Source organism: Nymphaea colorata, chromosome 4 (genome assembly GCF_008831285.2).
Source record: "Nymphaea colorata isolate Beijing-Zhang1983 chromosome 4, ASM883128v2, whole genome shotgun sequence".
NCBI classification, from domain to species: domain Eukaryota; kingdom Viridiplantae; phylum Streptophyta; class Magnoliopsida; order Nymphaeales; family Nymphaeaceae; genus Nymphaea; species Nymphaea colorata.
In genome coordinates this window covers 18,292,970-18,308,074 of record NC_045141.1, presented here as the reverse complement: position 1 = coordinate 18,308,074, position 15,105 = coordinate 18,292,970, and the positions used below count along the sequence as shown (strand labels likewise).

The 15,105-nt window shown below is 40.2% G+C and overlaps 2 protein-coding genes across 2 annotated transcripts; both read left to right on the top strand.

Moving 5' to 3' along the window:
- Positions 1–366: 366 nt before the first annotated feature.
- Positions 367–3,130, top strand: LOC116253478 (uncharacterized). Its single transcript, XM_031628302.2, has 2 exons — positions 367–2,160; positions 2,628–3,130. Exons 1-2 carry the CDS (start codon positions 698–700, stop codon positions 2,938–2,940), a joined length of 1,776 nt encoding a protein of 591 aa, XP_031484162.1. The 5' UTR covers positions 367–697; the 3' UTR covers positions 2,941–3,130.
- Positions 3,131–5,915: 2,785 nt separating this feature from the next.
- On the top strand, positions 5,916–14,150 carry LOC116253117 (uncharacterized). Its single transcript, XM_031627885.2, has 12 exons — positions 5,916–6,397; positions 6,604–6,823; positions 7,561–7,761; positions 7,996–8,066; positions 8,151–8,313; positions 9,750–10,346; positions 10,618–10,998; positions 11,908–11,983; positions 12,060–12,123; positions 12,301–12,436; positions 13,554–13,667; positions 13,760–14,150. Exons 1-12 carry the CDS (start codon positions 6,012–6,014, stop codon positions 13,823–13,825), a joined length of 2,475 nt encoding a protein of 824 aa, XP_031483745.1. The 5' UTR covers positions 5,916–6,011; the 3' UTR covers positions 13,826–14,150.
- Positions 14,151–15,105: the final 955 nt, after the last annotated feature.

The window sequence follows — 15,105 nt, the reverse complement described above, 5'->3', positions numbered from 1 at the left end:
CATGATCTTAGGCAGGACATGATGCTTCCAAAAATGCAAGTCCCTTTGTTGCATAAGATTCTAAGAGTGTTGTGTCTGCTTGTAGTCGGGTTCCCAAAAATTAGCTTAGCAGGGACACAGAACAAGACTTGAGCCTAGAAGATCCATCCTGAATTTATATTTTTTACAGTTTAAGAAGCTTATTTTTGCAAATTTCTTATGTATCTTGATTAACCGTTTATGAAGATACATATCTTACTGATTATTACCAGCTCAGAAATATTATATTTCAATGTAAAGATTTCTTAATCTATAGTTTGATTAAGATTGAATTTTATAATTTGGGTGTGTTTTCGTTTCCCAGAAGCGCCTGGCTGTGTTTCTCCCCTACATTCTTGGGACACCAGAAATCTCCCCTCCATTCTTGGGGCACCAGAAACAAGAACAAGACGTTCTGTTTCTGGCAAAAGCGGGAATCAAACATGTTCTGACAGAACAGAGCAAGCATGGTGAGAGATGTTATGATCGATTGGCACCAATATCCTGCACTAAGATTTAGATCAAACAATACCGGATCCATTTTTACAGCACCAACAAACAGCCCCTGCTCCCTACAGTTGCTGCCGCAGCAGTGGTTGAGAAGTGCTTTTTCTCCTGCTCCGTCCGCTTAAACCCTAAAGGCTAAACCCCTTCCTGCCTCCATATTTAGGAAGGAAAAATGGAGGGGAGGGAAAGGATGGAAGTGGAGGAGGCAGGGAACCCTTCAACTGCACCAACCCCAGAGCCCCAAACTAAGAAGATCAAGATGTCTTCCACCACTACCACCGAAGATGAAGCCGAAGAACAGTCCACCGTCCCCACCGGCGACGGCGCCACCAAGAGGGTGCGGTTCAAGCGGCGGAAGATAGCCTTGTTCCTGGCGTACTGCGGTGTGGGTTACCAGGGGATGCAGAGGAACCCTGGGGCGAAAACCATCGAGGGCGATCTAGAGCTCGCGCTCCTCAAGGCCGGCGCCATCCCTGAGGCCGACTACGGCGACCCCCGCCGCGTCGACTGGATGCGGTCTGCCCGCACCGACAAGGGCGTAAGCGCCGTCGGGCAGGTTGTTTCCGGCCGTTTTTACGTCGACCCACCTGGCATGATCGAGCGCCTCAACTCTCACCTCCCCCCTCAGATCGTCGCCTTCGGCTACAAGCGCGTAACGGCCTCCTTCAACGCCAAGAAATTCTGCGACCGGCGGCGGTACATCTACCTCTTGCCTGTGTTCGCCCTCGACCCGACGGCGCACCCCGATCGGGAGAGCGTGCTGGCCAGCGAGGGATCCGACAACGCGCTCGCCAAGTGTTTGGAGTGCTCTGAGCGAGGGAGGAAGGTGGTTGGTGCTATGGGTGGCCGGCGGACCGACAGTAACGCGAATAAGGCTAATGGGGTTTTGGTGGGCGCAGACGAGGTTGAGGTAAACAGGAAGCTTCAGCGTCCTGAAGTCGTGTCTGAATCCGAGGGGATGGCAAAAAATGGGGTCTCTGCGAATTCGATAGAAGAAGAAGAGGAAGCTGGGAACAGCAGTGCAATCTCTCTGGGAGAGAAGGAAAATGGAACTGTTTCCAGTTCTGAGACATTGATGCTAAACGACGTTCCTTTGGATGACGCGAAATCGTCCAGCAAGGCAGGCTCCGCAGAAAAGCATAAGGCTATAATTGAGCAGTTCCCATCCTCGGAAAGGGTGGTAAAAGATTCTATGGACTCTGGAGAAGAAGATAAAGCTGGGGCCTTGCCCGTGCTCGAGCAGGAAGAGAATAGTAATTCCGTTGAGAACAAACAACAGGAAACAGATACGGATGGAGATCGGCAGCGTATTAAATGCATTGAGGAAGGGAGCAGTTCCTTCCATTATGGTGATAAGGAGAAAGAGCAATTCAATAGAATCCTAAAGATGTATGTTGGTACCCATAACTTTCACAATCTAACCACGCGAACGAAGGCGGAAGATCCGTCTGCGAAGCGCTACATTGTGTCATTTGAGGCAAACGAAGTTGTCACTGTCGATGGTATTGATTTTGTGAAATGTGTGGTCGTGGGGCAGAGCTTCATGCTTCATCAGATCCGCAAGATGATCGGGCTTGCAGTGGCAGTCATGCGAGGCTGCGCTCCGGAGTCCATAATAACAACTGCTTTGAGAAGGTAGTTTCCTGTTGAATTTTGAATTCAATTCGACTTTTTGTGTGATATGGTTGAATTCGGTACTCATCTTGGTGTCAGTGTGTCATTTCCTTTGAAGAATTAGAACTGCTGCTACAGAAATTGCTCAAGTTTCATGCCTTACTAACCGATTTTGAATCTTCATTGGCAAATTTGTTGGTCTATGGAAACGCGAATTTATTTGTCCTTGAAGATACCAATGGGCAAATATCTCTCCTAGCCATGCACGGATTCTCAAGCAAATTATAAAGTTTGTGTCCTAGCTGCTTTTAAACCTCTCTGGTATAAAAAATTATTGGTCTAATGAGAGATCAATCACAGAAATTGATCTTTTTCTTAGCTTTGCACGAGTGATGTGACCCTCTTTGAGCTCATCAAGCATTTTTAATGGTGTTCTCCTTTGACTTACTGTTGTGTTATTGATGTTTCTTGTGTCCTGAAAATTTCAGAGACCTGAATCTCAACGTTCCGACAGCACCGGAGCTGGGTCTTTTCCTGGATGAATGTCTATATACATCCTACAACCAGAAGTGGAGGGACACACACGAGGAGCTGTCTTTGGCTGGATATGCAGAACAGGCGGAGGTTTTCAAAATGAAGCACATACATGCTCACATTGCATCAACTGAACACAAGGAAGGTGTTGTAGCTCTTTGGCTTCACTCTTTGAACCACCGCAATTATCCTGACTTCCGAATAGAACATGGCAATGGAGGCATTAACACTGAAGATGGTAAGCAGTGTAAAACGGACCCGCAGTAGGAATTGGTCTGACATGGCTGACTGCCCCCTGCCGTATAGTGTTTTTCCAATTCCCAATTGTTCGTTCCAAAGTGAGAATGATATAAAGGACCTGCTATTTTTTGAGCGACGAGTCTCTTCTATCTTAGTATCTTGTATTACTTAAAATGTTTCTCTTATGAAAAATGAATTCCTCCCTTTTCTAATCCAATTTATTGGCTGGAACTGTTTCTCTTCTAGAAGATCTGCCCATTCATCTTTCAAGAGACCATTCAGTTAAGATCTTTGCTCATATGGAAATGAGAAAATCATGAAATTAAAGTTCAGAGTATACCGTATCTTATAATTTGGCTTATCTTGCAATATCCTTGTCAGAAAATACTGCACGTTTCGCATCAACATACTATATACAATGTTTTATGTGCATGTACCACCATAGGTGGAAATGGAAAGCAGGCGATAGCAGGAAACTTATAAAGGGAATCAATGTGATTTTCTTGTTTAAAAAATTTTGTGTATTGTACCATTTAGCATGTGATATTGGTGGCATCATCTAAATAACATCAGAATTACAAATTCTTCAAGTGAGCCTTCAGCTACCTTGTTTGGATTGTGGGTAATACCACCTGGTATTGCACCTTATGCAACTCCTCTAAGACCATGCACTTATCAGTTCGTATAGGATTGTTATTAGTATCAAAGGTTTTGAAGATGAAATGCCAGGTGACCTGATCTCTACCTTTTGTGTTTGGTTTTCTTTAGTGTCTTGAGCTTATTTTTTTGCCATTCCTTCTTCAGTGCTCAGCAAATCATCGCTCGTAAATGACTTATCGTACTGAATCGGGCTAACCTGGACCGGCCCGATAACTTATTAGATCGGTCCGGTACATATTTTTCGAGCCTAGGCCTGAGTCACGGGTAGCTGACCCGATGCATAGCCTTAATCACAAAGAACTTACAAATTCCCACTCCAAACAACTGTATTACTTTCGCCTCTCGGGAACAAAAGATCAAGAACCTTGGGAGCTGGGTTGGATTGTCTGACCATGATGCTATCAATCATTGAGGCTTGCTTGCAGAGGCCTAAACTTTTGGCTTGAAATTTTCTAGTTGCACTGCTCCGCTTTCTTCTCCATGACAAGGGACTTCCGATTAGACAACATTCAGAAACGTTACTCCATTGTCTACTAAATAAATAAGCTAAGAAGTCAACCGCATCCCATTGAAAGTTTTCGGCAACTCTACCACCTGCTTTCATGAACAAACTTCCTTGAATATTCGCAATTACCATCTTCTTAACTCCTCTAGATTGACTGCACAAGAATGACTTGGTTGCTAAATGAAGCTTGAAGCTGACCTCTTCTCATCCCCCAGTGAGTGCTTTCCATGACCAAGAAGATTTAGGTTATGCTTTTGAAATCCATAAGCCTTGCTTGTTAATGCATTTACATTTGAGAAACATAGCCCACTTGAAATCTGAGTCGCAAATTCTGACAATCATAAAAATCATCGAAATTCAGGTAGTTGAATTTTGAACCCCTATGTACAATGAAACCCCAAGCGAGCAAACTGCCCTTCATATTTTGCAACAGCCCGGAAAAGCCTCTAGAAGGTAACTTCAACGCAATGGTATTCTTTGATAGTTCATGCTTCGAGGAAGGTGCTTTACGGATTCAAGGGTGGAAATGATGGTCGATGTCATCTTTTACATGTTAGAACAAATGTTTGAAATAGTAAAAAAAAATGATGTAATCTTCATTCGAGTTTAAGGAACGGGGAAGAAAGAATGATACTCTCGCTTTTGGCAATTTCTGAGAGATTCCAAGACCCCCACAGTCCAAGTTTTGCCAAGTCAATGAGTTTTTCCCCATTTCAAAGTTTTTGGCTGGAAATGATGTGGAAATAATAAGAATTTCAAACTCTGATTTTTTTTCTTCTTTTGCACCAAGGTCACATTCTTTGTAGAAAAACAAAATTTTGCTATGCTACAAAGGGACTGCCTACTTCAGTGCAATTACGCATCAGCAACTAAATTGACGTGCACTTGTTCTAAAATTTCCGCCGTATGGATATAATATTCATACACAAAAATCTATAGACATATTATTAGTTTTTTCGTGTTCTTACGCAAGGCATATAAAATTTGAGAAAGTTTGGTTGATCAGATATTGGAGGCTTATAACATCCCATTTGCACTTCAAAACAAACTTACTAATATTGAAATTCTAAGTCATGGTGATAAAGATTATATATGTATGATTATGGGCGAGTGGTGCTTTATAGAAAGCCTAAGCCTCTATCTATGCCCTCGTCCCCATATGGTATTAGGTTTGTTTTTGGTGTCTGGAGTATCAGTATCGCTCACACTTCAATTTTCATGTCAGTGCACACCTTTTGTAATAGAGCGAATTGGTGTTCTGAAAAATGGAAAGAAAAACTAACTGCCAGCCCATGCCCCATATGTTGGTGCCAACTCTATTGTGTACTTATATATGTACAATTAAAAGTTTTTGTAAAAGAAAAAACACTTGAAACATTTAATTTTGAAATATGAGGCACATGGTGTCTACAGGGACAAACTATCCGTATTGTGATATAGAGATTCTGATTTTGAAGAAACACCAATCTTCTCAAAATACTATTTTTTTCTCCAACCATAAAAATCTACTTGCTTTGGTGTTACTCAAGATACACATTTTCAGAAGCCTTGTGATCAAGGTGTTAATACAGTTTAAAAGAGAATCATAGTGCTGAATAACAAAAACTGTAGTTCCAATTTTATCCGAACAAAAAACATAGAAAAGTGATACATGAAGCACCAACGGAAGGAAGCGAATCTTTGAGAAAGTATTCGTATAAAAAGAGAATTCCGGAAGCGAAAGAAAGCATAAGGAGGCGGGTCACCTGGTAAGGATTGAGGAAACCAACATCATAACCTTTCCCATCAGACACCGGACCGTTCAGAATGTACTTTGATCTTATAAGATTGAGCTTTGGGCTGTATGAATTGACGGCTGAATGTATCCTAACCTGCCATATGGTAGCGGAGAAATGGGAAATGAGGCAATCGTGGCGACATCCTTCGCCAAAGAATGGCGACACTTTTAGCTCATACGTACGCAAAGGCGCCAACCAAGTGCTCTTGGTGTTCGTTCAAGCAGCAGAGGATCAGGCGCCCGCTCGCCCCCATTACCACGCCAGTAACGTTATTTAGTCGCCATTTTCTTCTACCCATCTTCCAAACTTGTCTCCTTGGGCCCCGACGAGCGTCGCTTCCGTGCTCTTACAACCTCCTCTCTGTTTCTATCGCGAACCCTATAAATACGCCGCCGAAGTCCCGCGTATACACTATTTCCTCGTGTAGCAAAATGGGTTCTCTCTCGTTCCTGGAGTCTCCCCTTCAATACCCACATGCTCGGCGAGACGACTCCGTCGTGGACGATTACCACGGCGTTTTGGTTTCTGATCCATATCGCTGGTATGTTTTTGCTTCTTCTCACATTTTCTTCTTCTTTCTTTCTGTGGATGTTTGCTTCTGGGATGTGGGCTTTGGGAGGTTTGGAATTTGGGTACTGAAATTTGAGAGTTAAGGCGGAAATGAGTGACCGATAGTTTCATGATGGATTGTTGTTTTGATCTTTTGTGGCTCCTTTTCTGGGTGTTATGTTGGTCGGAACTTGGAAGGCTGGAAGATCCTGATGCAGAGGAGGTCAAAGAATTCGTTGATAAGCAGGTAACTTTGACTGAGTCTATGCTGAAAACTTGCGAGACGAGGGAGAAACTCCGGGAACGTATTACGACTCTTTTCGACCACCCTCGATTCGTTACTCCGTTCAAGCAGGGGAACAAGTACTTCTACTTTCACAACTCCGGCCTCCAGGCCCAAAATGTGCTATACGTTCAGGTCTGTCTGTCTGTCTGTCTCCTCTTTCTCCACTCTTTCTCTTCTATGTTTAGATTAATTTATCTTTCCTTGTTTATTGGTGCTGAAAATCTGACGTACCCAACCAAAATTATCATTTTCTTAAAAGGTTGGATTAAGAATTCTTATTTGGCTTTGGTAGCAAAGATCGACTCAATATATGTTCACTGCTTTTCTTTCAGAATTCTTATTTGGCTTTGGTAGCAAAGATCGACTTAATTGAAGATTCTTCGGCATTAAGCTTCTAAAGGAATCATTTCTTCGTATGAGAAAGAAATTCATGGTTGTGTTTCCTTTTTCCCTTATCTAGGGTAACTGAGAAGGAGAGCCTGAAGTTAATGAAGAAGATTCTTTGGTGTTACATGCTTCTAAAGAATCATTGCTTGTTGTTGAGAAATCATAATTTTGTGTTTCCTTTTCCCGTATCTAGGACGACTTAGGTAGAATAGGAAAGGAATGGTACTCAAAGTTATTTCGTTCCTTGTTTTGGTGCCACGAATTTGACGTAATCCGACCAAAATCAGTTTTTTCAAAAATTTATTTGGACTGGGGAGCTCTTGTTTGGCTTTTATAGCAAAGATCGATTCAGTTTATCTGCACTATTTTTTCTTCCTAAATCTCAATTGAGAAGATTCTTTGGCTTACATGCTTCTAAAAGAATAGTTTCTTTTGTTGTTGAGAAATTTATGGTTTTGTACTTCCTTTTTTCCCGTGTCTAGGATGATTTAGAAGCTGAGCCTGAAGTTCTGCTTGACCCAAATCTTCTCAGCGAAGATGGAACAGTTGCACTGAGCATGTCCTCAATCAGTGAGGATGCAAAGTTTCTTGCTTATGGGCTTAGTTCAAGCGGCAGCGACTGGGTGACCATTAAAGTGATGCGAATTGAAGACAAGTGTGTACTGCCTGATTCTCTGTCTTGGGTACGTTTCCTACCATATCACTTACCTTGGATTTAGAATTAGAGTTGGTAGGATGCACCAAAACTATTGTAAAATGCAGTTTCCTTCCTCATTATAATGATGCTTAATGCATTTTAAAATCTAGACAAAGTTTTTACTGAAGACATTGATTTCATTTGTGTTAATATCCTAGAACTAGATTGTCGTTATTTTTAGTGATTGCATAATTTATATTTCTTTCCTTGCTGCTTACAGGTTAAGTTTTCTTCAATCAGTTGGACACATGATGGCAAAGGCTTCTTTTATGGTCGTTATCCAGCACCCATGTATGCGAAACTTTTTAATTTATCACATTTCTTCTTTATTTGTGATTTTTCTATTCATAATTTTTTGCCTTATGTTTCAAATAGGGAAGAGAAAGAGATAGATGCTGGAACTGAGACAAATATAAACCTTAATCATGGGCTCTATTACCACTTTCTGGGCACTGATCAATCTGAAGATATTTTGTGCTGGAAGGATCCTGAGAACCCTAGATATTTGTTTGGGTCACAAGTAACTGAGGATGGAAAGGTGGAATCTTCATTTCTGTTTTGTTTAACTCTAGATCCACCTTTTCTCAGAACCATTAATGTCATCTCCTCTTGTCTTTTGATGGTCGTCACCTGTTTTAGTTTTTAATAATGATGCTATCAAAAGGTTCTCTCCATCTGGAAAAGTAAAGAATTTTAACCATTATTTGTGAAGTGCATGTTGCATCCTACAAATTTACTGCTGCAGTTGTGATTGTGCTGGAATGTCTCCGTGGGAATGCTTCCACATGAATGCGGTGCTTGGGGTTTTCAATTTATTTCAAGGCATGGTTGGGGTTAATGTCATGAGGCCCTTCGTTATCTTAAGTCCCTATAACTGTAACATCTTAATCCATTCTATTCAGCATCAATTTCTGAATGAGTGTTTAGTTCATATGACATGATAGATGACAGTCTGCATACTTAATGCACACCTAAGCAGCTGTGTAGGCATCCTAGGTGGTCTCCACAAGCATGACCGTGTATCCAGAGCATGTGCACTGCCAACTAGGTTATGCATAGGCATCCTAGTTTTTGTTGGTAAGAGAAATTGTAGGTGGGGGTTTGAATGTTTATGACCATCTATCCAGAGCACATGCACTGCCAACTAGGTTATCCATAGGCATCTTAGTTTTTGTTGGTAAGAGAAATTGTAGGTGGGGGTTTGAATGTTTTAACTATGTCACTTTTTTAGTCACTTTTTTAGATTAAAGTTAAATTCAGATTTTTAAGTTCGTTGGCAACCACTTTCTGAGTTTGACTAGGTCTTGGCCAGTGAATTCTTGGATGAAAGCACCTAAATGACTGCACAGACTTCCCCTGCTTGCTTCCTATATCTTCTTCTTTTTATTTATTTCTGTCGTTTTTTCCCCTTTTGGTAATTGATCTTAGTAGAATATGGAGAGTACTTTGATGGGTGCACCCATAATTCTATCAAATATCAATATACCATGCCTGTCATCTAGAGTGCAAATGCTTGAATTGCTATTCTAAATCATTACCAAGGACATAATAAAACTAAATGTAACTAAAATTAGTATAATTGATGACAACTAAGAGGAGAAAATGCAAAGGAGTACAGAATAAGATCAAGGGCACACACGGCAGTATATAAATTTTATGACGCTTTGTCTCTGCCCATTGCTGTTTTATCTGTGTCGTTGAGGTCTCCACACCTGAAAGGTGCCCCAAATAGGTCTTTCCCGAAACTCCCCAGTAACTAAGCTGAACAATGTAGAAAAAGCACCTATTTCTGTAGTGGTTCCAGGAGAGTGAATGTCATATGTTTTATTTTCATCATTTTACTTATCATTTCATTGTTCCTGAGGCATCACTTGAAGAGTTCTAGTGATCACTTCTTGTTTGTAATATGTGATTTGCTTTCTATCTGAAGAATAAGTTGATCATATTTTGACACAGCTTTCACACTAATTGCAGTATCTTCTCCTGTACATTGAGGAAGGATGTGACCCGGTCAACAAGCTTTATTATTATGACTTGTCTTCCCTTCCCCATGGGTTAGCTGGGTTGCAAGGAGGGAAGCATATGATTCCATTTATGAAGCTTGTTGACAATTTTGAAGCCCGTTATGAAGCTGTGGCAAATGATGATACCCTTTTTATCTTTCGGACCAACAAAGGGGCTCCAAAGTACAAGCTGGTCCAGGTTGACCTCAAGGATCCTAGTTCGTGGGCTGATCTAGTGGAAGAATCTGAAAAAGATGTTCTGGAATCCGCTTTAGCTGTCAACAAAAGCCAACTTTTGGTGACTTACCTGAGTGATGTGAAGTATGTGCTACAGTTAAGGGAATTGAAAACAGGAAAGCTGCTTCATAATTTGCCAATAGACATAGGAACAGTTTATGGCATTTCTGGAAGGCGTGAAGACAGTGAAGTCTTTATTGGGTTTACAAGCTTCCTTACACCAGGAATTATTTACCGATGTCAATTAAAAGATTGTGATGTCCCTGAGATGAAGATATTCAGAGAGATAGTTGTTCCTGGCTTTGATCGCACAGAATTCCAGGTTAACCAGGTAAGTTCCTGACAACAAAGTTAATGAACCTCTGTATGTTGGGTCTCTTTATGCATATCCACTCATTTTATATAAATGCATTCTTGCTATATAACTCGATTATTTTAATGCACTCCCAAAAAATTTGAGTGATCGAACCTTGTCAAGTTTACGTGATAAGCAACTTATCTTCTTCTTATACTAGTTATTTCTGGATCAAGCTTACACCGGCTTTTTCATTAGTATCTTGCTGATGAGCACTCTACTTTATGGTTTAATTTTGTTTGGGCAGGATTTTTACTCAAGTAAGGATGGGACAAAGATACCTATATTTATTGTTGCAAGAAAAGATATTGAAATGAATGGATCTCATCCGCTATTGCTGTATGGTTATGGTGGCTTCAACATTAGCATCACACCTTCATTTAATGTCAGCAGAATTGTTCTCACACGAAATCTTGGGGTTGTCTACTGCATAGCAAACATACGTGGTGGAGGAGAGTATGGAGAAGAATGGCATAAGTCTGGCTCCCTTGGAAACAAGCAAAATTGCTTTGATGACTTCATTTCTGCAGCTGAATTCCTCATATCTGCTGGTTATACACAACCAAATCGTTTGTGTATTGAAGGTGGAAGTAATGGTGGGCTTCTAGTTGCTGCATGTATAAATCAGGTACTGCTTGTCAAATTGTGTGACTCTGTGTGTGTGTGTGTGTGTGTGAGAGAGAGAGAGAGAGCGAGAGAGAGAGAGAGAGAGAGAGAGAGAGAGAGAGGTTAGGAGAACTTATGTTAGCACCTTTGTAGTCATTGCCTACTTGCTTGTTGGTCAACATGGTCAAGATTCAAGATGCCTGATGTGCTGCAATCTTGATGGCAGTTACGGATCTTTGTTCTTGCGTGAAGATCAAGTTGGGAGAATAGAGGATGAAGATGAATCAATAGGAAGAGTTTCCAGTCCATCACTCTGTCTTTCTTGTTCTGGAGTGGCTTTTTTTCTAGTAATGGAGGCAACCAGGATAAGGAAAATTCACAGGTCCTCAGGAAATTTTATAGGTCCTCAGAAAATGTTACATTAACTTAAACAAAAATATATTAGGTTCATGAAACAATATGTCAAACAATCAAAATCCAGCAAGTAAGAAATGCTGAGCTGCACACAGGGAACATTGTTGCCTTTTTTCTCCTCGTGAATGAAAAGTACTGCCTTGCCCGTTGATATCGGGCACATGAAACTCAACATTCTCCACAATTTACTTCATACACAACTTGAGCAATGCTAAACTGCAGTCTCACCTATAGTTCTGTGATTTATATTATTATTCAGGCATACTTCTTATGCAATTCTTCTAGGCATTCCCATTCTGAATGGATGTCTACAGCAACATTTTGTGGGTCCAGCCTATTCTGCTCCTTGAAATATAAATAATGTTTGTAGAATATAAATGACTGGAAAATACTGAACTGTAATGCATGTAATCCTTAGTGTGTCTATTTGTTTCATATCTAGCACTTCCTATGTGAAGACTATGTTCGCTATTCCTGAATCCTAATCTGTTAACTGTTGGTTTTTTCATTGGAGCAGAGACCTGATCTTTTTGGATGTGCTTTGGCTCATGTTGGTGTAATGGACATGCTACGTTTTCACAAGTTTACTATTGGTTGGTAATTTTATTCTTGTTATGTTTGTTCCTTTGTAACATTGGTATGTAACATGCTCTATATTGTTTAATGCAGGGCATGCTTGGACTAGTGATTATGGTTGTTCAGATAAGGAGGAAGAATTCCATTGGCTAATTAAGTGAGACAGCCCTTGCACTAATTTTATCTAGAGATACATTTGCCTATGATTACACTTGCTTAATTGTTCTTCTTAATTTTAGAAAAGTGATGAAATTCAGTCCTTTTCCAAACATCAGCTCCTACGTAGTTAGTTCCTTACCTTTTTTTGAGGATTAAGTTGTTCTTTTTTTATCAGGTACTCACCGGTTCATAATGTTAAGCGACCATGGGAGCAATCGCAGGATCAGCAATCTCAGTACCCACCTACCATGTTGTTAACTGCTGACCATGATGATAGGGTTGTGCCATTGCATTCTTTGAAATTGCTCGCTGTAAGTATCTTGATGTCAATTATATTACAGGCTCATAGATCAGTCTGCCTAACTTTTGAGTTCTGTGAAGTGTTTTGATTGCTCAAGCAAAATCACCAATATGAAATCTTTTGAAATTTTTGAGGTTAAAGTTTTAGTGAGCCTTACTTCCCCGGAGCTGAGGAAGTCAATGATAGAAAATCATGCATATTTCAACGAGATTATGTTCTTTTGTGGAAAGATAGGTCCAAAATTATGTTCCACATTGTTATATGTCTTCAGTTGTCACTTGTCAGTTCATCTTGAACCTACAAGTACTTGATTATGGAATTATGTTATTGATGGGTAGCCCTTGCAGGAATATATGTTATTCAAGATCATTAGCCATTGTCAAAAGGAAAATAAAAGCAAGATGACTAAAGAAAAGCACACTGCTGCAAAAGAGACAAACGGGTCATGTACATAAATGTTTTCCTAGTCAAAGGATTGGCTTGTCCATGAATAGTTGAAGCATGTTAAATCTCCATGTCAAAAGTGTCTTTATCGTGTGGGCATTGACAAGGAGCAAAAAATGGCTGATGGCACTTGCTATAGACATACTGGAGAGGAAATGCATGAACCTTGTGAAACACATATCCATACAATAATTGCAGTGATGCATAATTTTGTGGGTTTAGTAACTGAACGTTATTGCATCCTTTCTTCTTGGTGTTTGACACATATTGAGAAAAGTTAACCTTTCCATAAACCTATGGTGTTTAAAAGCGCTGTACTTCAGTTAAGTTGGATTGATTAATACTTGTATTTTATCATACGAGCAATTGCAATTTAATTACTGGATGATGTTCCGGTGCTTTTAGCGGTCATGCTGGTTTAAGGGTGCACCTCATTACCTTGTATCAGAAGGAAACTTGTTCTGGCGCTTTTTAGTAGTCATGCTTTGAGGGTGCATTTCATTACCCTGGATGTGTTTGATATTTTAACATGGACCACAGATCCATGACATGCATGCTGAAGTTTTGCTGCTTCAAACACTTCATATTCAGTTTTAGAAGTGGCTCCTTCATCTGTTGTTGCTACTGAATCTCTTATACTCCATTGCAACTCTATTCATAGTAATCTTGCTCTTGAACTTCAGACTATGCAATATGTTCTTTGCACGAGCTTGGGGAAGAGCCCACAGACCAACCCCATTATTGGTCGGATTGATCGTAAAGCTGGACATGGAGCCGGTCGTCCGACAAAGAAACTGGTAATGTGGAGATTACGTTACGTGATGCATCATTCATTTTCTCATGTGGTGGTTTTCTGGCCAACCCTGTTTCTGTTCTCTTTGCTTTGCAGATAGATGAAGCTGCTGATAGATACAGTTTCATGGCTAAAATGTTGGGAGCATCTTGGACCGAATGATTCAGAAGTCCCAAGAATGCTGCGCTCCGCAGACCCAGCTGGCATGCACTGTTAGAAGTTGAAACAGCTGTGCCAGAACCTAGAGCTAGATTTTCCTTTCCTCCTTTTAGCGGGAAAGGATCCTAGAAAAGTGTCCTCTTTATAATAATCTAATCATTTTTGTGAAGGGAAGTTTTGTAATCCCTTGCTTTATTGAGACAATAGCATATGATTGATGTGTGATGTTCCAGCGATGGGGAAAAAAAAATCAATAAAAATTTGATGCCAAGAATGAGATTTACTCTTTATAATTTACAATTCTTTACCTTCCTTGGCGAAGACATCATATTTGTTCGCTTTTTCATAATGTGAAGTGATCTCCTCCATACTGCATTATGATGAGAGATTTCTTGGGTGAGTGAGAGGATTACCACCCACTGCCTGGAAAAGGAAAAGAAGCAAAAGCCTCCTCTCTGTCCCTTCAAATTTTTATTGCATTAAGAATCTATGCTGTGATTTCTTGGACGAGTGAGAGAGTGAGAGGATTACTACCACTGCCTGGAAAAGAAGAAAAGCCTCCTTTCTTGAATCTATGGCTACTTTGCTGTAATGTGAAGACAGTGTACCTTCATTTTGATACTGCATTTCACTCCATGGCAAAAGAGTACAACACCTATAAGAAATGAATCTAGGGGAACTGAACAAGGGATGCCTCTTTCTTTGTGCCACTTTCTCAACCAAATGCTGCTTGGGCATGGTGAGAGGATTTTGATAGGCGAAAGACGTCTCTTTTCCAACCATGGGAAAGAAAATTCCAACTTCTATTGATTGGAGATCGTACATGCACTCAATCTGATTTTAAGACACTCGATGAGTTAAGGCCAACTTATATGGCGACGGGGACGGGTTCCTTTTAAGGGCTCACCATTTGGTAAAATTTTATAAAACACGAATGTTCAAGTTTTGGTGGAGTAATAAAAGCACATTTAAGTTTTCATTATTTTTTATTAACGGCTTCATTTACAGAAGAACTTAGTTTCTGGTATTCCATGTTCTTACACAAAGTTCACTTAAAACATTTTTTGGTATTATTTGTTATTCCTTAACTAATTTATACTTCTTCATTTTGGCAAAAATTTTCTTATGTTTGGTTAAGATTAAAAAGGAAAGTCTTTAAAGGGGTTCAAACATCGCAAGCAAGAGTACCAACTCTGTCTTTATACCTGAGAGTAAAAATTCAAGTATTTAAATAATATAATAAAAAAATGGAAAAAAAAAATCGTTTTTCCGATGGAAAATGT

What these genes read in the sequence shown, in the direction of transcription:
- LOC116253478 (XM_031628302.2), top strand. Translation starts at nt 698, where the DNA reads ATGGAGGGGAGGGAAAGGATGGAAGTGGAGGAGGCAGGGAACCCTTCA. An exon ending in ATAACAACTGCTTTGAGAAG is followed by an intron (nt 2,161 to 2,627) that starts GTAGTTTCCTGT and finishes TGAAAATTTCAG; the next exon opens with AGACCTGAATCTCAACGTTC.
- LOC116253117 (XM_031627885.2), top strand. Translation starts at nt 6,012, where the DNA reads ATGGCGACACTTTTAGCTCATACGTACGCAAAGGCGCCAACCAAGTGC. An exon ending in AAAATGTGCTATACGTTCAG is followed by an intron (nt 6,824 to 7,560) that starts GTCTGTCTGTCT and finishes TCCCGTGTCTAG; the next exon opens with GATGATTTAGAAGCTGAGCC. An exon ending in TTTTCACAAGTTTACTATTG is followed by an intron (nt 11,984 to 12,059) that starts GTTGGTAATTTT and finishes TGTTTAATGCAG; the next exon opens with GGCATGCTTGGACTAGTGAT.